The sequence below is a fragment of the Dromiciops gliroides genome, chromosome 1 (genome assembly GCF_019393635.1).
Source record: "Dromiciops gliroides isolate mDroGli1 chromosome 1, mDroGli1.pri, whole genome shotgun sequence".
Taxonomy (NCBI): Eukaryota; Metazoa; Chordata; class Mammalia; order Microbiotheria; family Microbiotheriidae; genus Dromiciops; species Dromiciops gliroides.
The window spans coordinates 504,998,277-505,024,312 of record NC_057861.1 but is presented as its reverse complement, the minus strand read 5'-3'; the positions used below and the strand labels follow the sequence as shown (position 1 = coordinate 505,024,312).

General features: G+C 40.6%; 1 protein-coding gene across 5 annotated transcripts in view; it reads left to right on the top strand.

Moving 5' to 3' along the window:
* SHMT1 (serine hydroxymethyltransferase 1) overlaps window positions 1-26,036 on the top strand; it is a 49,008-nt gene that overhangs the window by 7,965 nt on the left and 15,007 nt on the right. For 4 of the 5 annotated variants that reach the window (XM_043977766.1, XM_043977762.1, XM_043977765.1 and 1 more), the window contains 7 exons: window positions 9,173-9,293; window positions 12,681-12,826; window positions 14,393-14,508; window positions 15,162-15,322; window positions 15,964-16,045; window positions 21,766-21,978; window positions 22,868-22,984. In XM_043977766.1, the coding sequence (XP_043833701.1) occupies window positions 9,198-9,293; window positions 12,681-12,826; window positions 14,393-14,508; window positions 15,162-15,322; window positions 15,964-16,045; window positions 21,766-21,978; window positions 22,868-22,984 (931 nt within the window). In that variant the 5' untranslated portion in view covers window positions 9,173-9,197. Of the gene's footprint in view, window positions 1-971; window positions 1,077-9,172; window positions 9,294-12,680; window positions 12,827-14,392; window positions 14,509-15,161; window positions 15,323-15,963; window positions 16,046-21,765; window positions 21,979-22,867; window positions 22,985-26,036 lie in introns of all 5 variants that reach the window. The other variant, XM_043977764.1, reaches the window with a different exon arrangement.

Here is a 26,036-nt window from a genome sequence, read left to right as displayed (position 1 = left end):
AAAAATGATAAGTTTAGGAAAATTATAATTGGGTCGTAAGTCCTACTGCGGTTGCCATTCAAATGTAAAAATATTTTGACTAACTCGGGCTAATGTGGGGGCTAATCTGACTGGGGTGACTAATCTATGGAGGACTAATCTGGGGACTTTTGACTGTTTGGCTATCTGACTGCTGTTAATTTAATGTGGGCTGTTTATAAAGTTCTACCACACTGCTCCACTCCCAAATTGATAAGCAGAATATTAAGGAGCCTCTTAACTAAATAATCAAAGCAGAGTTTATTTATGAGATACTATTTAAAATTAAGAATACAGGGAAATAAAATGTACAACCTGATGACTGCATTCCTGTTCTGGTGCTTCCACCTGCTGCCCCTGGAACTTTTTTAATACAATAAGGGCCTTAGCCGCCTCTTGCCTTAGGGCACTCAGGTCCTTTATTCTAACTCTGAGCCCCTTTCACTTTGTAAATCCCCCTGCTTCAAACTTTCCTCTCCTTACTGCCACCGCTGAACCCATGTGTTTCTCTCTCACCGACCTTCTGTCTGCTCCATCAGTCTGCCCTTCGGCCTCTCTTTTGCCACCCCTCTAATCTTGTCCACCAGCCTCCTGTCCTCTTCTCAGCCCTACTTGCTTCTAATCCTTTAGCCTTCTGCGTCCTTGTAGCCCTCATCTCTCGTCTTCTTTCCTTTCTAATCTCGTCAGCCGCCTCTTGACCTCTTCTCCCCTCTTTCCGAGTCTAATCCCCAGGTCTATATATATATATTTCTTTTCTCCACTCAGATCTCAGGGCTTTTTGCACCCACACACCAAGCTAATCCACCAACCAGGGCTCCAGCTGGGGCTGGGGGTCTGCTTGAGCATCCTGTGCCTCAGCACAGGCTATCTGGGATCTTTCAGATAGCTCCGCTCAGGTCGGAGGGAGCTGGGGGCTTTTTTCCTCCAGCTGTCTGACCTGGTGTCTTGTATAGCCCACAGGGCTTTTTGGCTCAGCTGAAGCAGAGGAGGAGGGGCACCAGCACTTCCTACACAGAAGAGTCCCTGAGGGCCTGAGGCTTTCTAATCTCAGCTCAAAGGTAGGGTCTCCAAATCAAAATAAATTTCCAGCCTACTACCAAGTAGTTTTTGGAAATTCCACTTTATGTTTTGAAATCTGAGGGTGAAGGCCCCAAGTCAGCAGTTTGGTGGTTTTTTTTCCACACATGCTTCCTCTTTACTTGCTTTTTTTTTTCTTTTTTTTTGTTAGGGCAGTGAGGGTTAAGTGACTTGCTCAGGGTTGCAAAGCTAGTAAGTGTCAAGTGTCTGAGACCGGATTTGAACTCAGATCCTCCTGAATCATGGGCCAGTGCTTTATCCACTGTGCCACCTAGCTGCCCCTCCCACATGCTTTCTCTTGATATTCTTGCTTTTCTGTTTTTCCTTATCCTTATATTTTATCATGGCTTTGTGTAAAACCTTAAAATTAATTAAGGAAGTATTGACATTTTAACATCTAGTTGACCTAACTTTGTGTAGGATACACATAGCCTGTATTTCTTTAATTCTGTCAGAATCATTTAAAAATAGTCTTTAAATAGATCTCTAAATATTTGATAAAATTGTTATATATGACATTTTTCCCTTTTTGTCATTTTCTAATTTGTGATGATGGTGTATTGAAATTCAGGTGGTTTCTATGGGTTCAGGAAAATTTTGCTAATATTTTTTTCAGTAGTAACTTTGAATATCAGCATAAGGAGATGTCATTATATACGTGTATATATATATACACATACACATCTATATACACTCACATATATATATGTATATGTGTATATACATATAGGTGTCATGAGATTAATCTTTTTATTTTTTTTTTTAATTTTTAGTGAGGCAATTGGGGTTAAGTGACTTGCCCAGGGGTCACACAGCTAGTAAGTGTTAAGTGTCTGAGGGTGGATTTGAACTCAGGTACTCCTGACTCCAGGGCCAGTGCTCTATCCCCTGCACCACCTAGCTGCCCCTTCATGAAATTATTCTTAATTGTGAATGTGAATGGGATAAACTCTCCCATAAAACGGAAGCAAATAGCATAGTAGATTAAAAACCAGAACCCTACAATATGTTGTTTACAAGAAACACATTTGAAGCAGACAGATACACACAGAGTAAAGGTAAAAGGTTGGAGGAGAATATATTATGCTTCAGCTGAAGTCAGAAAAGCAGGGGTAGCAATCCTTATCTCAGACAAAGCAAAAGCAAAAATAGATCTAATTAAAATAGATAAGGAAGTTAACTACATCTTGCTAAAAGGTATGATAGATGATAATGAAGTAATATCAATACTAAACATGTATGCGCCAAGTAATTTAGCATCCAAATAGATAGCAAAACTATACTAGTGGGGGCTCTGAACCTTCCCCTCTCAGAATCAGATAAATCTAACCACAAAATTAGTAAGAAAGAAGTTAAAGAGGTGAATAGAATGTTAGAAAAGTTAGATATGATAGATGTCAGGTGAAAATTGAATGGGGATAGAAAAGAATATCTTTTTCTCAGCGGTACATGGCACATATTCAAAACTTGACCGTGTAATAGGGCGCAAAAACCTCATAAGTCAAATGTAGAAAGGCAGAAATAGTAAATGCATCCTTCTCAGATCATAATGCAATAAAAATTACATGTAATAAAGAGCCATGGAAAGGTAAACTGAAAATTAATTGGAAACTAAATAATCTCACCCTAAAGAATGAGTGGGTCAAACAACAAATCATAGAAACAATCTGTGAGGGCCAAAATTTGATATACGGAGTGTTATTTGGGTGACTCACCTTAATATTGGGGTCCTGGAAATATGAGGGACCTTTTAGGTTCTCCTTCCACTCTGAACTGCCCTTTTTAGATATTTCTCCGAGGCCAATAAAAAAGGAGCCTCTAACCTTTAGTTCACAAAAGGATCAGATTTTATTACTTGGGAATTAATTAAACAACAAAGGTGAAACTAATAAAAATCAAAGATTAGGAAAATAGAAATATAGATAAATATTCTTAACTCTAAGCTTAACCTATTCACTGCCCAGACCATTTCCAATTAAGCTAATTCAAAGGAATTTAGGGTTTTCCATAACTAGCTCACCAAACTTGAAAGTCTACAGTTGCTCATGCCACCAGAACAGCCAACACGCCACTGCCAGGGGAGTCACCAGACAGAAGAGCAAACACACCACCAGTGCAAGGGCCAAGAAGGAAAAGACTGAGTTTCAGAGCATTCCAGAAGCCTGCCTCCCCTCAGGGGGCGTTCAATCTCCCCTCCTCCAAAAGGGAAGGTCCTTCAAAAGCTGCCTATGGAGAGTTCTGACCTCAATAGCATACATAACCTTGGGGTGGACCAGGTGTGGCCCCTCCCAAATGATTCAGCTAAAACTGTGACATTAATCTTTACCACAAATAATTTTTACCACAAATCAATAACTTCAAGAGAATGACAATAACTATGGGATGCAGCCAAAGCAGTGCTTAGGGGAAATTTTATATCTCTCCATGCTTACATGAATAAAAAAGAGAAAGAAGAGATCAATGAATTGGGCATGCAACTAAAAAAGCTAGAAAAAGAACACATTTAAAAATCCCTAATTAAATACTTTTTTTTCAGGGAGGGGGGGTGTTGAGGCAATTGGGGTTAAGTGACTTGCCCAAGGTCATATAGCTAGTATAAAAAATTTAATAGCTAATCAATCTAATCTTGAAAAATTATATAATTGGACTTAAGAAAAATTATAACTGTGAAAAATTATAGGTTTAGAAAAATTATAATTGGGCAGTAAGTCCTGCCGCGATCGCCATTCAAATGAAGAAATATTTTTACTGACTGGGTCTAATTTGGACTAATTTGACCGGCGGACTAATCTGGGGACTTTTGACTATTTGGCTATCTGACTGCTATTAATTTAATGTGGGCCGTTTATAAAGTTCCACCATACTGCTCCACTCCCAAAATTGATAAGCAAAATATTAAGAAGCCTCTTAACTAAATAATCAAAGCAGAGTTTATTTTTTTTGTTTTTTGTTTTTTTGCGGGACAATGGGGGTTAAGTGACTTGCCCAGGGTCACACAGCTAGTAAGTGTCAAGTGTCTGAGGCTGGATTTGAACTCAGGTCCTCCTGAATCCAGGGCCGGTGCTTTATCCACCGCGCCACCTAGCCACCCCAGCAGAGTTTATTTATGAGATGCTATTTAAAATTAAGAATACAGGGAAATAAAATGTACAACCTGACTGGGTTCCTGTTCTGGTGCTTCCACCTGCTGCCCTTGGAACTTTTTTAATACAATAAGGGCCTTAGCGCCTCTTGCCTTAAGGCAGTCAGGTCCTTTATTTCTAACTCTGATCCCCTTTCACTTTGTAAATCCCCTGCTTCTAACTTTCCTCTCCTTACTGCCACCGCTGAACCCATGTGTTTCTCTCTCACCAACCTTCTGTCTGTCTGCTCCGTCAGTCTGCCCTTCAGCCTCTCTTTTCTCTGCTCCTAATCCTTTAGCCTTCTCCTGCATCCTTGTAGCCCCTGTCTCTTGTCTGCCGCCCTCTAATCTTGTCAGCCAGCTTCCAGTCCTCTTCTCAGGCCCCCTCTGAGTCTAACCCCCAGGTCTATATATATCTTTCTTTTCTCCACTCAAATCTCAGGGCTTTTTTTGCCCCCCCCACAGACCAAGCTAATCCGCCAGTGAGAGCTGCGGCTGGGGTTGGGGGGACACTTGAGCATCATGTTCCTCAGCACAGGCTACGCCTGAGCCTGGCCTGGATGAGCCCAGGATCTCTTGGATAGCTCCGCTCAGATCGGAGAGAGCTGGGGGCTTTTTTCCCCAGCTGTCTGACCTGGTGTCTTGTACAGCCCACGGGGCTTTTTGGCTCAGCTGAAGTGGAGGGGGAAGGGCACCAGCACCTGCCACACAGAAGAGACCCTGAGGGCCTAAGGCTTTCTAATCTCAGCCTAAAGGTAGGGTCTCCAAATCAAAATAAATTTCCACACCAGTAAGTGTTAAGTGTCTGAGGCTGGATTTTAACTCAGATCCTCCCGATTCCAGGGCTGGTGCTCTATCCACTGTGCCACCTAGCTGCCCCCCCCCCCAATTATATACTAAATTAGAAATCCTGAAAATCAAAGGACAAATTAATAAAATTGAAAGCAAGGAAACTATAGAATTAATAAAACTAAGAGCTGGTTTTGTGAAAAAAAAAACAATAAAATAGATAAACCTTTGGTTAATTTGATTAAAAAAAGAAAACCAAATCACCAGTATCAAAAATGAAAGGGGTGAATTCACCATGAATGAAGTGGAAATAAAAGCAATAATTAGGAGCTATTTTGCCCAACTGTATGCCAATAAATTTGACAATCTAAATGAAATGGATAAATATTTACAAAAATATAAATTGCCCAGGTTAACTGAAGAGAAAATAAAATCCTTAAATAGGCCCATTTTATCAAAAGAAATTGAACAAGCCATCAATGAACTCCCTAAGAAAAAATGTCCAGGGCCAGATGGGTTTACAAGTGAATTCTACCAAACATTTAAAGAACAATTAAGTCCAATACTATACAAATTATTTGGAAAAAAGGTAAAGAAGGAGTTCTACCAAATTCCTTTGATGACACAAATATGGTGTTGATACCTAAACCAAGCAGAGCCAAAACAGAAAGAAAATTACAGACCAATTTCCCTAATGAATATAGATGCAAAAATCTTAAATAAAGTATTAGCAAGATTACAGCAAGTGATCACCAGGAATACACTATGACCAGGGGGCAGCTAGATGACACAGTGGATAAAGCACTGGCTTTGGATTCAGGAGGAGTTCAAATCCGGCCTCAGACACTTAACAGTTACTAGATGTGTGACCCTGGGCAAGTCACTTAACTCTCATTGCCCTGCAAAAAAACAAACAAACAAACAAAAAACCTACACTATGACCAGGTGGGATTTATACCAGGAATGCAAGGCTGGTTCAACATCAGGAAAACTATCAACATAATCAACCACATCAATAACAAAATTAACCAAAATCAGATGATTATCTCAATAGATGCAGAGAAAGCATTTGACAAAATACAGCACCCATTCCTATTAAAAACACTAAGAGAGCATAGAAATAGGTGGAGCTTTCCTTAAAATAATAAGCAGTATCTGCCTAAAACCATCAGCAAATATTATATGTAACAGGGATAAGTTAGAGGCATTCCTAATAAGATCCGGGTGAAACAGGGATGTCCATTATCACCTCTATTATTTAATATTGTACTAGAAATGTTAGCTTTAGCAATCAGAGAAGAAGAAGGAATTAAAGGAATTAGAATAGATAGGCAAAGAGGAAACAACTTTCACTCTTTGCAGATGATATAATGGTATACTTACAGAATCCTAAAGAATCAATTAAAAAACCACTTGAAAGAATTAACAACTTTAGCAAAGTAGCAGGATATAAAATAAATCCACATAAGTCATCAGCATTTCTACACATGACCAACAAAGCTCAGCAGCAAGAGGTAGAAAGAGAAATTCCACTTAAAGTAACTGTAGACAATATAAAATACTTAGGAGTCTACTTGCCAAGACAGACCCAGGAACTCTATGAACACAATTACAAAACACTCTTCACACAAATCAAATCAGATCTAAATAATTGGAAAAAATATCAATTGCTCATGGATAGGTCGAGTTAATATAATAAAAATGACTATTCTACCTAAATTAATTTACTTATTCAGTGCCATACCAATCAAACTACCTAAAATTATTTTATAGAGCTAGAAAAAATAATAACAAAATTTGTCTGCAAAAACAAAAGGTCAAGAATATCAAGGGAACTAATGAAAAAAAATGCACAGGAAGGTGGGCTAGCTGTACCAAATTTGAAGCTATATTATAAAATGGAAGTCATCAAAACTTTGGTACCAGCTAAGAAATAGAGTGGTGGATCAGTGGAATAGGTTAGACAAAGGAGACACAGTAGTAAATGACTATAGTAATCTACTGTTTGATAAACCCAAAGACTCCAGCTTCTGGGATAGGAACTCAGTATTTGACAAAAACTGCTGGGAAAACAGGAAGATAGTATGGCAGAAATTAGGCATAGACCAACGTCTTACACCATATACCAAAATCAGGTCAAAATTAGTACAAGATGGGGCAGCTAGGTGGTGCAGTGGATAGAGCACCAGCCCTGGAATCAGGAGTACCTGAGTTCAAATCCGGCCTCAGACACTTACTAGCTGTGTGACCCTGGGCAAGTCACTTAACCCCAATTGCCTCGCTAAAAAAAAAAAAAAATTAGTACAAGATTTAGACATAAAAGGTGATACCATAGATAATTTAGGAGAGGAAGGAGTAGTTTACTTCTCAGATCTATAGAGAGGAAAACAATTTATGTCCAAACAAGAGATAGAGAATACTATTCAATGTAAGATGCATGACTTTTATTAAATTAAATTTAAAAGTTTTTGTACGAACAGAAGCAATGCAGCCAAAATTAGAAGGCAGGCAGAACACTGGGAAACAATTTTTACAGCCAGTATTTCTGACAAAGGCCTCATTTCTAAAATATATAGAGAACTAAATCAAATTTATAAGAATGTAAGTCATTCCCTAATTGAGAAATGGTCAAAGGATATGAACAGGCAATTTTCTGATGAATAAATCAAAGCTATCCATTGCCACATGAAAAAATGCTCTAGATCACTATTGATTAGAGAAATGCAAATTAAAACAACTCTGAGGTACCATCTCACACCTATCAGAGACAAAAAAGGAAAATAAATGTTGGAGAAGCTGTGGAAAAATTGGAACACTAATGCATTGTTGGTGGAACTGTGAACTGATCCGACCAGTCTGGATTGCAATTTGGAACTATGCCCAAAGGGCTATGGGAATGTTCATACCCTTTGACCCAGTGGTACCGCTGCTAGGTCTGTATCCCAAAGAGATCATAGAGGAGGGAAAAGGACCCACATGTACAAAAATATTTATAGCAGCTATCTTTGTGGTGGCAAAGAATTGGAAATCGAAGGAATACCCATCAATTGGGGAATGGCTAAAGAAGCTGTGGTATATGAATATAATGGAATACTATTGTGCTGTAAGAAACAACAAGCAGGAGAAGTTCAGAGAAACCTGGAAGGACTTACATGAACTGAGGCTGAATGAGAAGAGCAGAAGCAGGAGAACGTTGTACACGGTAACAGCAACATTGTGTGATGAACAATGGTGATAGACTTGGCTCTTCTCAGCAGTGAAATAATCCAAGACAGTTCCAAAGAATTCATGATGGAAAATGTTCTCCATATCCAGAAAAAAGAACTGTGGATTCTGAAAGCAGATTGAACCATATTGTTTCTACTTTTGTTTTTGTTTTTTCTTTTTTGAGGTTTTCCCCTTTTGTTCTGATTCTTCTTTCACAACATGACTAATGCAGAAATATATTTAATGTGATTGTACATATATAACCTATATCAGATTGCTTTCTGTCTTGGGGAGGGGGGAGGGAAAAGAGGGTGGGAGAGAAATTTGGAACTAGAAATCCTATGAAAACAATTGTTGAAAACTGTCCTTACACGTAATTGGGAAATAATAAAATACTTTAAAAAACCCCCCAAAACCCAAGTGTGATAGTACTGTTGTGTATAGGAATTTAGAGAAGGAATGTTATGTTCAGATCCTTGGGCTTGGCTTGGAGGGGTGAGGAAATTCTTGGGGGAGGTATAAATTAAAGGATGTGTAGGATTGGGTTAGGTGAGTTAGCTATTGCTTTTTAAGAAGATAACATTGTATAGTCAAAAGAGCTCTAGCCTTGGGGTTGAAATCCCAGTTTATTAGCTATGGGATTATGATACAACTTTTCAGAGCCTGAGTTTCCTAGAATTGTTCATCTCATAGGGTTATTTTTAAAAAAGAGCTCTTGTTTTATAAGGGAGAACACTTCTTTCTTCTTCTTCTCCTGTAGTTCAGTAACTTCCATTTATGTTTCAGGTCCATTATATGGAGACTGTAGGCAAGCATTTTTGGAATGAGTACAAATTTTTACTCAGCATGTTTTTAATAAAGAAAATATAATGGACCAGGAAGTGTTTTTATTGTCTTTCCTTTTGAAGATTTGCAAATTCTTTGTTTTTTGTTTTTGTTTTGCCCCCCACCCCCTTTCAGTTTTGGGAATCCTTAGACCGGAATTATGGCATCAACTATAAATGGAGAGAACCATAATGTTAACTTCCAGGAAGCTCAAAAATATTTGCTGACGCAGCCACTGAAAGACAATGATACAGAGGTGAGAGACCACTTACATAATAATGGATTGTTATACTGGAGAACACCTATGTAAAGGAATATGCTTATTCTCATCATTGTCTACCAAAAAGGATTTTTTTTCCTTGGGGACAATAATTTCTAGTACTCATTCTTTGTGAAATTTTAATTTTTGGTGAAAATTCAAATGAAATAATTTATGTAAAGTGCTTGCAAATCTCAAAGTGCTATATAAATGTTGGCTATTATTATTGCTAACATTATTGCTTTCATTATTATTTTGGGACTTTTACTTAAAGACAGATTTATCTCTATTTTCAAAGTCTTGAATTAATTTTATAAAAGATAGCTTTATAAATGACACCTAGGTTAGAGGTATGTGAAAACAGCATGTTTTTGAAGAAAAAAATATTAATGTGTAGAAATATTTTGTTAACTAGGGCTAATTTGGGGGGCTAAAGCTGACTGGGGTACTTAATCTGGGACTCTTGACTGTTTGGCTATCTGACTGCTATTAATTTAATGTGGGCCGTTTATCAAGTTCCACCATACTGCTCCACTCCCAAATTGATAAGCAAAATATTAAGAAGCCTCTTAACTAAATAATCAAAGCAGAGTTTATTTATAAGATACTATTTAAAATTAAGAATACAGGGAAATAAAATGTACAACCTGACTGCTTTCCGGTTCTTCCTTTTACCTGCTGAGCCTGTAACCTTTTTAATACAATAAGGGCCTTAGCCACCTCGCCTCAGGGTATGTTACACTTTCCTTGCTCAGCTACTTTCTTCTAACTCTTCTTAATCTTCACTTTCTCCAACCTGTACCTGTGCTGACCACTTCTGTGCTCTTCGCTGCCTCCTGGTCAGTCAGTCTATCTGTCTGCTCTGTCAGTCTGCCCTCTGCCGCCTTTGTCGCCCCTCTAATCTTGTCCGCCTCTCTTAATCTCATCTGCCGGCCTTTCCTCCTTGCTCCTAGTCCTGCGTTACTGTTCGTCTCTTCCCCCCTTCTAATCTAACTCCCAGGTCTATATATACCTTTTCTTCTCTCCACTCAAATTTCCGGGCTTCCTGCGCCCCCACAGACTAAGCTAATCTGCCAGTCAGGGCTGCGGCTGGGGCTGGCGGGGATGCTCCAGCATCATGTGCCTCTGCACAGGCTATCCGGGATCTTTCAGATAGCTCCACTCAGGTTGGAGGAAGCTGGGGGCTTCTTTTTCCCCAGCTGTCTGACCTGGCGTCTTGTACAGCCCACGGGGATTTCTGGCTCAGCTGAAGCTGAGGGGGAGGGGCACCAGCACCTCCCACATAGAAGAGACCCTGAGGGCCTGAGGCTTTCTAACCTCAGCCTAAAGGTAGGGTCCCCAAATCAAAATAAATTTCCACAAATGATATAACTGTACTTTGATATTTGGGTGCAATTTAACATTAATCTATATCTAAGATATCCAGAAAGTTGAGGAACACCAGACCTAGAAGTTTAGAAAAAATGACTGTATAATAATAGCTAACATTTATGAGGTGATTTACATATTTTATTTTGTCTTCACAACAATCTTATGAGACTAGGTGCTGTTATTATCCCCCTTTTAAAGATGAAGAAACTGAGGCTGAAAGAAGACAACTTACCCAACGTCCCCCAAATAGAAAATCTCTGAGGCAGATTTTGAACTGAAGTCTTGATGACTTCCAAGTCTAACACTTTATACACTAGGCTGCCTAGTTGCCTCTCAGATTACAGAATCATAAAATGTTTGTGCTTAGAACAAATCTTAGAGATTATCTAGTCTTAAAGTCATTTACACATGAGGAAATAGCCCCAGAGAGGGTAAAGGACTTGCCAGATGTTACTGCCAAATGTTACACGAGTAACAGCAGCCCCGAATTTAGAATTCCAGTCTTCTGTTTCCCACTGTGTTCATTTTTTCCTTTATAATCAAAGGATTCTTCTCATATTAAATGCTTATTCCTTTAAAGGTCAGGATCCTGAAGGGCTGTAATTTAGAATTAGTCTCATCATAATGATATATTAAATATAAATATATCAAACAATATCTATAAAATATAAATAAGTATCACCATAATGATACCATCATAATCTTATTTTATTTTTCTCTCTCAGCTCATTTTCTAAACCACTGGCTCTTTCTTAGATGACATTAACAAGTGAAATTCATCTTTCCTCTTAGGATTATATTGGGCTCTTCTTTTATTGTTTTTTTTTTGGGAGGGGGGTTTCAGGGCGGTGAGGGTTAAGTGAATTGCCCAGTGGGCTCTTCTTTTAATGAATTATTTTCTTTAGTTAGCTTTTGAGCTTCTATTTATATTTGGCCAATTCTACTTTGTAAGGAGTTATTTGGCTATTTTTTTAAAGAAATTGTTTTCTTCAGTCAATTTTTGTCCTTTCTTTTCCAAGCTGTTGACACTCTCTTGCATAACTCTCTTTTCTTTTCCCATTTTTTCTTCTACCTCTCTTATTTTATTTTTAAAATCTTTTTTGAGCTCTTCCAAGAAGGCTTTTTGTTCTTGAGACCAATTCATCTCCCCTTTTGAGGTTTCACATTTAGGCATTTTGAGTTTGTGTTTTGGCCTTCCCTATTGCCATAGTAGTTTTTTACAGTCAGAGTTATTTTCTGTTTCTCACTCATATTTTAGCCTATTTTGTGACTTTTAGAGTTGAGCTCTGCTCCTAGGGCACAGGGGGCACTGTCCCAAGCTTCTTGTGTTGAGGGCCATGGGTCTGGTCACTAGCTTTCTGTGCTGGGGCTTCAGGGGCTTGAAGCTTGTTCACTACACTGGGGTGGCCTGCGCTAGTCACACCTGTTGTGTGTAGGGTTCCTAGCCAGGCAGATTACCTGCTGTGCACTGGGACTGGAGGCCTCACAGCTAGCCTGCTGGGCCACTAGGCTGCTGACCCAGGACTGAAGAGCCTTCATTGCTGATCTGTGTTGTGGCTAAGATTCTCCTGTGAGCTTGGCTGGACAGTCTACTCTGGGCTGCACTCACCTTTTACCTAAATTAGACAGATCTTTTCTAAAGTCCTTCAAAGTTATCTTAAGCTGGAAAATTGTTTCACTCTGTCTTTTTGTAGGTTGTGTAGCTCCAGAATCTGTTTAGAGGCTTTATTTAACATTGTTTCCAAGGGAAACTGGGGAGAACTCAGGCACCTTCCTGACTTCTCTGCCATCTTGGCTCTGTCCCCTGGGCCCTGCTGCCCCTCCCCCCCCTTTTGGGGGCACTTCTTTAATTGAGTTTGACATGACTAGATACTGGAGTCCCAAAATGGGACCCACAAAAAGTAGGACCTACTTCCTTAACTCTTTAACTCTTAAGATGCTTTTGCTTTGGTGGAAGCAGACTTGTGGACTGGATACTTTGACTTTTTTAGTCATCTGTTTTACTCTCATCAGGTATATAAAATCATTAAGAAGGAAAATAATCGCCAGAAGACTGGGTTGGAACTTATTGCTTCAGAAAATTTTGCAAGCCGAGCTGTTCTGGAAGCCTTGGGTTCTTGCTTGAATAATAAGTATTCTGAAGGATACCCAGGCCAGAGGTATGTGAACAGAGCAGGTTGTTGAAGAAAAAATATATTAATATTAAAACTATACTTTGATATTTAGGCTTAATTTGATATTAATCTATATCCAAACCCATTCTAACTCAAAGAGAGAGAGGTCCAACCTGGCATAGTCTCCTATGCCCTCTGACACGACTTTGTCCCAAGATTTCAGGTAACGTTTCCAGGAATATTGAATAGGGAAAAGATATCTTAAAATATAGTTTTGGTTAATATACCACAAAGTTGAGCAACCTAGACACTATCCCATTCCTGCAGAGTTAAATAAAGGTACCTCCTCTGTTTCATTGATATCTTAATCCTTCCTTAGTGGAAAAAAGTTAGAGGCAATGATATGAACCAGATCTGAGTTATAATGTCTTAAGGTGCTACACTTAATCTGTTATTCTAAGAAAAGCCTTTTTGTCTAAAGAGGCTTTTCCAAGGATTTTAGAAAGGACTTTAGAGGAACATATTTCTAAAGAAAAATAAAGACATTTTTCATAATCTTCCCCATGTTTGAAGTTTAATCCTGAGAAGGAAATCTGAAAATTTAAATTCCTATAGAATCAACACAACTGAAATTTCTGGTGTTAAGACCTCCAAGCCTTTGACTAAGCTGTGGCTCATCCCACTCCTGCTTTCAGAAGTTAAGCCTTTACTACCACTCTGTAGTGTGGTTAGCCTGCTTCGAGCAGGTTTCAGATTTCAGTTTGTTCTTACTGTAATTTTCATGACTTTCAGAATGATAGAAGCCAATTAGGAGGACAAGGGGTGGTTTGTTGTAGTCACTCTGCAGAATGGGTTCTGTTAAGACATAACCCCTAGGAAATTTGTGGCTTCTACCTGGGTAATTGACTTGATGAGGGTTAGAGAAAAATGTACCATCCTCTAGTGGGAGGGGCTACTTTCCAGTTCTTAACATTTAGTGATTTCCTTGTCCCTCCCCAATTTAGTTCTGTTCTCTGGAGATTGCCACCCACCAGGAAGCAGATTCCAGTTATTGATAAAACATCACTTCATGTGATAAAACTTAATAGCATCACAGGGATAATCATCTCTTCTTCTTCTTCTTCTTCTTCTTCTTCTTCTTTTTTTTTTTGGGGGGGGCAATGGGGGTTAAGTGACTTGCCCAGGGTCACACAGCTAGTAAGTGTCAAGTGTCTGAGTCTGGATTTGAACTCAGGTATTCCTGAATTCAGGGCCAGTGCTTTATCCACTGTGCCACCTAGCTGCCCCCAATCATCTCATTTTACAGATGAGAAAACTGGGGTCCAGTCATTTCAGATTTAACCTAGGTGACATTGCCAGTCAGTAACCAACTTGGGATTTGAACTCAGGTCTTTTAACTCCCAAGTACCCCTTTTATCCCACTGCTGCCATTCTGCTTCTAGTATTCGTATGGACATGGAATTAGAACTCTCCCCTTGAGAGAGTTTTGGTCTTTTCATTCCTTCCTTCTCAGATCCCCATTGCTTGAATTCCCTAAGCATCTAAGCTTAGCTTACACATTCTACCAAATCCTGGGATATTTGTAAGTCTCTCTTTCTAATTATCCTTTAGGTACTATGGTGGCACCGAGTTTGTGGATGAATTGGAGATTCTGTGTCAGAAGAGGGCTCTGCAGGTCTATGGCCTGGACCCACAAAGCTGGGGGGTCAATGTTCAGCCATACTCAGGTAACAGTGTCTATATAGTTCTGTCTATCCAGTTCAGAACTATATGGGCTTATTGTCCTTTGGGGCCTAGGAAAGGAATTTGAAATGCCAGCCTGAGACTGGCTCTTGATGCAGTGTTGAAATAAGCACAACTCTCTTTTCTCCTTGTGTTCAGCACATCTCATACCGGACCCAATGACTCGTGCTCCCTGGTTATCAAAGGCTTCCTAAGCTTGTTGTCCCATGGCATTGCCCATCTCTATTTTATCTCTCAAAACCTTCCTTGTTTGTCTCTCCAAGGGAGATCCCAGTTTGCCCCACAGGGATCAGATCACTAATTCAAACTCAGGTGCTTTTAACCAGTAGGTTTATAACCAGTGTTGCCCCTCACAAATGTGTTTGCATTTTAACAATGAACAAAAATAATGGATTCTCTAGTGATGGAATTTAAGACATCAGTGATAGATGTGCTTGTAAGGGAGACATTTTGGGGTAGGGGGGAAGGATGGTTTCCTGGTCTTCCTGAAATGATACCATAAGGCCATCCTTGCCCCCAGCCACCCTAGGGTAAGAAAGTTGGTGCCCAGTTCCTGGGGAGCTGCTACCAGTGTTGAAGGCTTAATTTCCACTTGGTTGCACTCTTGACAGCATAGGTCATTTGCTCTCTTTTCTAGGATCTCCTGCAAATTTCGCAGTGTACACAGCTCTGGTGGAACCACATGGGAGAATTATGGGTCTAGACCTGCCTGATGGGGGTCACCTCACCCATGGGTTTATGACAGATAAGAAAAAAGTCTCTGCCACCTCCATCTTTTTTGAGTCTATGCCCTATAAGGTAAGGGAGGGAGACTGTTTCCTAGTAAAAGTTTCTTCTGAAACCTCTAATACTGTATAGTGGAAGGTAGTGGGTCCATGCATCAGTCACTGAAGACAGCCCACTACTTAGAAGGTAACTATTTTAGTAAATTGGCTTGTATATACCTTTATATTTATATCATATACCTTTGATTTGCCTGGTTATTTTCTTCCCAGTTATTTGCCCTAAATCTCATTATTAGTCACCTTAATTTGCGTTTTGGGAAAAAAACATGATTTTATTTGTACACGTCCAAGTAGAGAAGCATCCCTTGATTTGTGTAGAGGACTGAATCTCATTAACAACAACAGAACTGATTTCTCCTCAAACTTTTCCTCATTTCCTTCCTTGCTGCATAATTTTGGACTTCTTTGTTATTGTAGCCCCACCCCATTATCTTCTCCTCCTCTTTCAGCTTTCTTCGGTGTGTTCTCTTCCCCTATTAAATTGTAAACTCCTGGAAGACGGGACTGGCTTTTTCACATTTTAACACAGTGCCTGATAGTGGGCGCTTAATAGATGTTTATTAGCAGTGTGTTATTGCAGGATGAGTCTAAGGGGGAAGAGAGGAACTTTATGTTTAACCTGACTAGTTTTATCTTATTACTGTCCTTTCACAGGTAAATCCAAATACTGGCTATATTGACTATGACAAACTAGAAGAAAATGCCCGCCTCTTCCACCCAAAGCTGATCATTGCAGGTAATTAATTAGAAAGAAAATTAACCTTTCAGTAGAACCATCTGACTTTCGCTGAGTTCCTTGGATCTGAGCATAATCTTAACTTCGTTCTAGCACGGACTTATTATACTTCCTGCAAATTCCTCAGAAATCTAGAGGCATTTGGAGCCCAGATGCCCAATAGGTTAAACTTTGGAGAGATTTGAAGACTGAGATGAAACATGTCATTGCTTCCCATTAGGAGCAACTTTGTAGATGAAGGATTGGGGTTCCTCTGAGGCTAACTTTAGTAATGGTAGATTATTGGAAGTTGAAGGACTTAGTAACTAGGAGCAGTATTCTCACTGCTTTTCCCAATCTTCCTTAATCTTAGTGCCTTTCCTTTATTGATGATCTCCAGTTTATACTATGTATATCTTGTCTCCCAAATTAGATCCTGAGCTGCTTGGGGTGGGTAGGTTAAGAAATAGGAGGGCAAGGTACCAGGTAGAAGTATCAAAGGAGTGAGGAGAGGGATAGAGTAAATAGGGTAAGAAGGGTAGTGAGGGAAAATAGGGAGTAGGAAAATATACAACAAGTAATTGTAGCTCAGAATGAATGAGTTGAATTTTCCCAGAAAACAAATAGATCGCAGATCAATAATTTGAATTCAACAATATGTTGCTTTCAGGAAACATTATAAAAATTAGAGATCCACACAAAACAAAGGGCAGGAGTAGAATTTATTATGTTTAAAAAAAAGAAGGGAAAAAAAACAACAACCCAAAAAACCCTTTCTCTGGGGCAGCTAGGTGGCACAATGGATAAAACACCAGCCCTGGATTAAGGAGGACCTGAGTTCAAATGCGGCCTCAGACACTTGACACTTACTAGCTATGTGACCCTGGGCAAGTCACTTAACCCTCATTGTCCTGCAAAAAAAAAAAAACAGCAACAAAAAGCAGGGATAGTAATCATGATCTCAGACAAAGTTAAAGTTACAATAGATTTAATCAAAAGAGAAAAATAGAAAAACTACACTGTCAGCAATAGTATTCAATATTGTTTTAGACCATTAAAATAACCAGACAGTATACAATACCTGAATGTATACCTGCCAAAACAGACCCAGAAACTATATGAATATAACATAAAACTCTTTTTATACAAATAAACTTAGATCCAAATAATTGAAGTAGGTAAAGCCAATATAATTTTTTAAATGACAGTTTTACCTAACTTATTTATTCAGTGTCATCCTAATTAAATTATTAAAAATTATTTCACTGTGTTAGAAAAAATAATATTAAAGTTCATGACAAACGGTCAAGAACTTCAAAGAAACCAGGGGGAAAACATGTAAATGAAGAAGATATAGCACTATTGGTCCTTAAACTGTATTATAAGGTGAGAGCACTGTTGAAGTATAAAATGGATAATTTCAATTATTTTAAATTAACATTTTCTTGTATAAATAAAACCCATGTAGGGGCAGCTAGGTGGCACAGTGGATAGAGCACCGGCCCTGGATTCAGGAGTACCTGAGTTCAAATCCGGCCTCAGACACTTAACACTTACTAGCTGTGTGACCTTGGGCAAGTCACTTAACCCCAATTGCCTCACTAAAAAAAGAAAAAAAAAAAAAGAAAAAAAAAAACCCATGTAGCCAGGAATTGAAGGAATGCAGAAAATTGGTAAAAAAAATTTTCATAGACAATCTCTCAGATAGGATGTGATTGGGTTGGAATATTGCTGTGGTGTGGGGAGTGATAAGCTGGTTAATTGGCAGCTTCCAAAACAACATGTAGTATATGTTATATAGGTTTTCTTGAAATGGAAATTTCTTTTATGTTGTGAGAAAATACTGGGATTCCGGGGGACTCAGAGGTCCTCCCATTCAAGGGTCTAACCCAGAGAGCCTTGCCTAAACTTTTAAGACTGGCCCAGAATCAGTCAAGTTGGACCTTAGACTTACGGACAATAGAGGTTAAAACCACACTTACCTGAAAGCCTTGCCCCTCAGAGGGTCTATCCTCTGTACTCTGACCTCAGCACGTACTGCTCAGGGAACACCCTCAAGTCCAGTAAACCAATAGATTTGAATGATGGTAGACAATTAGCTTTGAGCAGTGTGGGAGGGCCATCTTTCCTCCTGACCCGCAGGAAGCTTCCACTCACACATGTGCTAGCTTAGCCTGGGAACGCTGGAGGGAGCAGACACACTTTCTCTCCCCTCAGGACTTTTGGGGGCATGGCTCTCTCTTTACTAATATTTGATATGCTTGAATAAATGCTTAATGCCCCCAAATGGTGCTATATAGCCTCTAATTTCTAAGTAACAATATATTAGAAACCCCAGCTAAATTCCCTAAAACTTGGGACAGAGATAGGGCACCCCATAAATTTTCAAATGACACAATGTTGAATCTCCCTCTCCCTCTCCCTCTCTTTTTGAAGGGCAATGAGGGTTAAGTGACTTGCTCAGGGTCACATAGCTAGTAAGTGTGTCAAGTGTCTGAGACTGGATTTGAACTCAGGTCCTCCTGAATCCAGGGTCAGTGCTTTATCCACTGCACCACCTAGCCGCCCCTCGAATCCTCTCTTATGCTCTTCTGTGTACATGGCATTTTTTTTCTTTTTTCATTTTGAACTTAAGTTGAAAATAAATTTGTTAAATTGCAAAAAAAAAAAAAGAATTGGAGAGGGGAGCAAATGGTGTATGCTTGCAGACAAACTCTTTTTGGAAATTTGACTATGAAAGAGAGAAAAATGAAAGGACAACAGCCAAGAAAGATCAAGGGAATGGTGGGTGGTGTGGGTGGGGGACAGGGAGAAGGGAGCAAGTCTCTAGGTGACCAGGAAGGATCCAGTGAATGAGGGAACACTGAAGGTGAAAGAGAGGAATCAAGGGGGCAGGTACCTGGAGGAGATGGAAAAGGATGAGATGGAAAAGATGAGAGGGAGAGCCTATGACCTTAAGCAAGAAGAGACACTTCCTTGTTAGACATTGAAGCAGAGGAGGAAGAAGTGGGCGATGGTGTTGGGTTTGAGATAGGGAACAGGGGTGAAGTCCAGGCCTGTGTTGGATTTGGTTTTCTCAGTAAAGTAGGAGATGAGAAGTGAGGGGAAGGGGCTTGAGGAGAACCCTGTTCTGAGAGCTGTAGAGTCAGCCTAAAAGGACTTTTGTGCACTGAATGGATCAGAGTGTTGAGATGAGATAGCACAAGTTTGTAGAGTACCCAGGGGGTGCTGTTGTGCCTGCACCATTCGGGACAACTGAGCAGAACCATAAGAGTTGGAAGATGGTGAGCAGCCCAAGGCTGTGGTTGGCAGAGCAGGAATGGTAATAGGATAAGGGGATGAGGGAACAGAGGGTAAAGGATATTGTGAAGTTGAACCATTGAACAGTGGGGTCAGAAAAGTGAGGCCAGAGGGAGGATAAAGGACTGGTAATATGGAGGCCCTGCTGAGCAAAGTGAGAATGAAGAGTGGGTCTAAGAGGAGGGAGGGTGAGGGAGAAGTGAGAGGATTAGTGATTGTGATCCCAGGAAAGAATGTTCTGGATCACAGAGCATCAAACAGGTTGTCACTGAGGTCAGAGGGGACTGAGCTGCAGTGAAGGTGCAGATGGTATTTTTTAGTTGATGGACAAGGAACTCGTAATGATTGGAATGACGCCACCTGCTGGAGACTTACTGTAGAAAAGCTGCGCCATGAGGTGAACATCTCTGAGGGCAAGACCATGCATCTTTTCTTTGGCGTCAGGAAGTGATGTTTGCTGGTGGGAGGAAGAAGGGGGAACCTGGTGCTCTTACTTGGGCTTTTTCCTGGGGACTCTGGCGGAGAGCGGAGCTAGGAATGTTCTCTCCCTTTAATAGATAGATGAATGTAGGCCTTTCCTTCTCTCTTTACCAAATTCTTATTCTCCTTAATAAATGCTTAAAAGTCTAACTCTTGCTAAAGTTTATAATTTATTGGCGACCACTCACTAGATTTTTTTTAAAATTTTTTTCTTTTTAATTTTAGTGAGGCAATTGGGGTTAAGTGACTTGCCCAGGGTCACACAGCTAGTAAGTGTTAAGTGTCTGAGGCTGGATTTGAATTCAGGTACTCCCGATTCCAGGGCCGGTGCTTTATCCACTGCGCCACCTAGCTGCCCCCTACTCACTAGATATTTTAGACAGACTAGCTAGAATTTTAGTCCTTTAACAAACTCACATTATTTGAGGGGCTATAGAAGTATGCATTGAAGTCCCCAAATATTTAGGCAAGGGTGGAAAGGAATTCTGTGGGCCAGTTACTGGACTCCTTTGGGAAGGGGGCTGGTGGTTGTCTGCAGCCAACATCTGGACAGGATGATGGAGCTGTGTGGGGTGAAACTTGGAGAAAGAGGAGGCTCAGGGCTGTTGGTGGAGAGTGTGCCCTGGCAGCATGCAGAGCCCCCTGGTGGGCCATATGAGAAGCAGCACCCAACCCACCTCATTAACCTTCTCATCATCTTTAAAACGAGCACACCTCTGACTGAACTTGCAGTTAACCTCCAGTTCTACTTCTATGATTCTGTTACATGGCATGATATGGATAAAGTGTAGTTTGGAGGGAACCAGCTATACCCGAGAGAAGGAAGATGGAAGGAATATGAAGCTGAGAGATCCAGGAGGGGGAAGCTTGTTTAATGAAAGAACAGGGGTTCCAGAGGGTACAGTAAAAGACAAAATAGGATAAGGCGTTGAGAATGGTAGGGCTTACCTGGATGAGGATTAAAGAGCAGGGGCAGCGAGGTGGATAGAGTGCCAGGCCTGGAGTCAGGAGGACCCAAGTTCAAGTTTGGCTCCAGATACTTACTAGCTTTGTGACCCTGGGCAAGCCAGTTAATCCCGCCTGCCTCAGTTTCTTCATCTGTCAAATGAACTGGAGAAGGAAATAGCAAACCACTCCAGTATCTTTGCCATGGAAACCCCAAATTGGGGTCACAAAAAGTCGGACACGAAACGGCTGAACAACAATAACCACAACAATGGTAGCAGAGGAAGGGGGTTTTCCCCTAGGCATCCAGCATCTGACTCATAGGAATTAGGAGAAGAGGAAGTGGGAGGTGTGGAACAAGGGAAGCTGTATAGTACATAGAGAGAACACTGGCTCTGGAGTTGGATGGCCTGATTTCAGAATCCCACCTCTGATGCTAACGATCTCAGAGACCTTGAACAAGTCAGTTATCCAGAGACTCAGTTTCCTCATGTTTAAAAGGAGTGGATTGAATGGTGTGGCCCCTGAAATCTCTTCTCACTTTAAATCTATGATCCCAAGTGGGCATTTTTTCTAACCGTGGGAGAGGGAAACTGCATTTGATTGTGGCTCCTGCCTTCAAGGCACCTCTGATGACTCTTTTTCTCTTTCAAATGCAATGGAAGAAGAGAGGTTGGTTGAGCATCAGTGTGGGTAAAATACCTGGTTGGCAGATCTCCAGGGGTCAGACCAAATCTGCCACATACATGGAGCATTTGGCTTCTGGTTTCTGGTGGTTCTGAGTCCTTGGTGACACAATTTGGGGGGACATTTGGAAAATAACAAGAGGGTAGATATTTTCTACTTGATAACATTATCTCATCTCTATTCCTAGTTCTTCGGACTGTGAGGAGCAGTGAAACTTTCAGAAATGTTTGAAATGTTTTCAGATGTGACATTGTAGTCAAGCATTTACACTGGGTCTCAGTTTGCCAGTGGTTTCTCAAACTTGACATTTCTTTTGTTTTCATCCCTAGGAATCAGTTGCTACTCCAGGAATCTGGACTATGCCCGCATGCGGAAGATTGCAGATGATAATGGGGCTTATCTTATGGCTGACATGGCCCACATTAGTGGGCTTGTGGCAGCTGGGGTGGTCCCTTCCCCCTTTGAACACTGCCATGTGGTGACCACCACCACACACAAAACCCTTCGAGGTTGCCGGGCTGGCATGATCTTCTACAGGAAAGGTGTGACTCTGAAGAATTAAAACTAAAACACACCAGCATTTCTGCCCAGCTTAGTTAGATCCCACCCTTCTTGTGGATGACCTGTGATCTCATTACCTTTGTAGAGGTTGTAGTCAAGAAGAATGACAGAAGGAAGCTCTGAGCTCCATGTGTCTGAGCCACAGGGACAGTACTGGTAGGCCTGTAAAATGAAGCCCACCTCCTTAGTCTGGCATTTATTTCCCTCTATGATTTGGCTTTGGTAGATCTTCAACATCATCTCCTTTCGTCCACCCTGCAGTCCAGCCATGGGACTACTCCTTTTTCCCTGAATTGACCTTGTACAGTCATACCATCCATGCCTTTGCCTGTATTCTTCTCCCTTTCACCTTTTAAAATCTTATTTGTCCTTAAAGGCCTAGCCCTAACCTCTTCGCTGAAGTCTTCCCCAACCCCTCAAGCAGGAAGTGATCTCTGGCTCCCACTGGCATGCTATTTGTCATTTCTTCTCTTAGCATTCATCACATTCTACCTTTTACTATAGTTATTTGTGCACAGGCTTTATATTTATTACTAGACTGAATTCCTTTGTATCCTTTGTAGGATCCTATAGATGCTTAATAAATCCTTCTCAAATTTGTTATAATGGCTAGTGCTTAAGGTAAAATGACTGCCTATAGAGTAGCCAGTCAGTACCAAAGAGAAGAGCAAGAGTTCCCTCTCCTCGACCAGATTTCTCAGCTATATGAGTCTGATCATTCCTGTTCTATGATTACATCTCAATGCTTGGTCCTCTCCAGCCCATTCCCTTTAGAGAAAGGTTCAGAGTTTTCCAGTCAGTTTGAACTCAATGAGAAAAGACTCAGGGAATAGCAGAATGATTTTTATTTTTATTTTTTTCCTTCTCTAGGAGTGCGCAGTGTGGACTCTAAGACAGGCAAAGAGACAATGTACAATCTGGAATCACTCATTAATTCAGCTGTTTTCCCAGGACTACAGGGAGGGCCTCACAACCATGCCATTGCAGGTAAAACTTAAATATTAGAGCCCTCTTGTGGCCTTGTGGTAGGTGACACATCCCACAGTCATGCGTGTGTACAGCACAGTGACCCTCTTCATTTTTTCATTTGCCTGATCCCCTTCAGCCTCTCCACCAAAAAAAAGTGTCAGGATTTCTAAGCTATCAAAATGGAGGACAGCCTATTGGACAGACCTATTAATTTCACTTCTGCCTTTTTCCTAGGACCTTGTGTTGAATTTTGAGGGCAAGTAATGAAACTGACTTAGAGGAAGTTTTTTTTTTTCCTTATTTATTTTGCCTAGGTGGAGCTTACAGAGAAGGGCATAGTTGGTATTGACAAAAGGACACAGTGTTATGGGAGCAGTGAGCTTGGCAGTATGCTTAGGAAAGAATGGACAGTGGTATGTGTGATTAGGTACGCTTCAGCTTAACTTTTTTGTTTTGTTTTGTTTTTTTTTTTTGGTGAGGCAATTGGGGTTAAGTGACTTGCCCAGGGTCACACAGCTAGTAAGTGTTAAGTGTCTGAGGCTGGATTTGAACTCAGGTCCTCCTGACTCCAGGGCTGGTGCTCTATCCACTGCACCATTTCAGGGAATATACTTTTTGGGGGAGAGACAGGGAGATTATTTGGGAAGTGTCTTTTATAAAAAAAGAAAATGGGAATTAGTAGTGATGGTTTGGGAACCCAGGTTATGGAGCCACTTCTGGAAAGGAAAAAGGCATGACGTTGAATATGAGAGCCATATGTAGGATGGGTTAGCACACGTAAGGAGTTTGAAAAGTTTTTCTGCAATATTTACCCCAGTTTTTCCTGTGTTCTTGCTTACTTTTTAGTGTATCTACCTTCAAAGTACCTTCCTATGTATCCTTGTTAGAGAAGCAAGCATTTGATAAAATTAATTTCTGCTAAGATGCTAGAAACAATTTTTGGAAATGGTAAATGGCAGAATTTGAGGCAGCTGCAGTAGGTGGATTGGGCGGCTAGGTGGCGCAGTGGATCGAGCCATTTGGCAGCTCTGAAGAAGCTGGAATGGAGAGAGCCTTGAGACAGGGAAACCATTGAAGAGGCCGCTTTAATAATCTAGGCAAAAGGTGATGAAGGCCTGAACTGAGATGGTGACTATGAGTAAAGAGGTCAGATGCAAGAGATGCGGATTTTGGGGCAGCTAGATGGCACAGTGGATAGAGCACTGGCCCTGGAGTCAGGAGTACCTGAGTTCAAATCCGGCCTCAGACATTTAACACTTACTAGCTGTGTGACCCTGGGCAAGTCACTTAACCCCAATTGCCTCACCAAAAAAAAAAAAGAGAGAGAGAGAGATGCGGATGTAGAAACAGCAAGATTGGTTAACTTGTTTGGATTGTGTGGTAGGAAGGAGAGGGAGGACTGGGGGATTGGAAGAATGGTGGAATAGGGAAATTTGGAAGAGGAATAGGTTTGGGAGAAAAAAGAACAAATTCTGTTTTGGATATGTTGAAATTAAGATGTTTGCTGGACTAGGAATGACAAATATCCAATAAGCGGTTAATAATATAGAACAGGAACTTGGGGGAGAGACTGGTGCTAGATATGTAGATCTGTTAAACCCATGGAAACCGATGAAGTCACCAAGAAAGAGAATTTAGACATCCAAGGGAAGAGGGCCCAAGGCAGAACCTTGAGTCCACCCACGATTAGGGGATACAAGGAAGATGATGTAGCAAAAGAGAGAAAACCAAGAGGTAGCAGCATTATGAAAAACCAAAAGAAAAGATGATCAACAGGGTAGCCCCAATTCTGTCTGCAAGTTCAGCCCTACTTCTAATTAGCCAATTTACAAACCTTGATGAGAACGACATTGTGTAGAAAAGAACATTAGCCCTGGAGCCAGGGAGATCTGGAATTTAATCTAAGATTGCATGGGAGAATTCAGTCCAGGAGGAATGGAAATATCTCAAGAATGAAATGCTGAGAACATGAGGACAATTTTTGGGGAGGTTGCGGGTCAGTGATGGTTAAGTGACTTGCCCAAGGTCACACAGCTAGTAAGGAAGACAATTTTTTAAAAGAAAATGTTTTAGACATCTTTAGGGGTTCCTGAACTTTTTTGATAACCATATTTGGTTTCCATTTTATTCTGGTGTATTTTTTTTAATTCTGGTATATTTTAAAACATTATTTTGAGGAAAAAGGTCCATGGGTTTCAGCAGATTGCCAGAGATGTCCATGACCTAAAAAGGTTAAGAACCCCTTGTCTAAAGAGACTGGTATGGATATACCCCTCAGGCACTCTTGATCCATCTTAAATTTTTAAAAGACATGCCTAGAAAAAAGGTAGACACTGAGGAAGGTAACTGAGTTTAAATAAAGTACAAAGAATAATGTCAGGAGTGCTAAAGCTCAGAATGAGCTGGTGGTGAATGCTAAGGATGACCAATAGACTATTTTAGCCATGTTGGGAGCAAGAGGAAGATCAAGGAGGGGATGAGATGACTATTAAGAGTGGTTGGTATAGTGGATAGAGCACCGGCCCTGGAGTCAGGAGTACCTGAGTTCAAATCCGGCCTCGGACACTTAACACTTAACTAGCTGTGTGACCCTGGGCAAGTCACTTAACCCCAATTGCCTCACTAAAAAAAAAAAAAAAAAAAAAAAAAGGAGAGAGAAGAGTGGTTGGTATGATACCAAATAGTGGCCAGAAGGCAGAACTACTCAATCATTAATGTTTCTATCTTCTTTCTCTACCAAGGAGAAGGGGGCCCCCAATATTTAATGCCATATGATGTGCTAAGTACTTGAGATACAAAGAAGGGCATTCTCCCATATATTCTAATGGGAGAGATAGTATGTACATCAGAACATATAAGATACATTCAGAGGAGATGGAAGGTAACCTTGGAGGAGATAGCATTAGAAGCTGGAGGTGATGAAAGGAATTGGTAATAATACCATAGGAAGATTGATGGAAGGAACTCAGGATGCTTAGGCTGGGGAAGAGGAGACTTAAAAGGGACAGGATAACTATGTTCAAAGGAGTCTCAGGAAGGATTATACTTGGTCTTGAGGGGCAGGACTAGG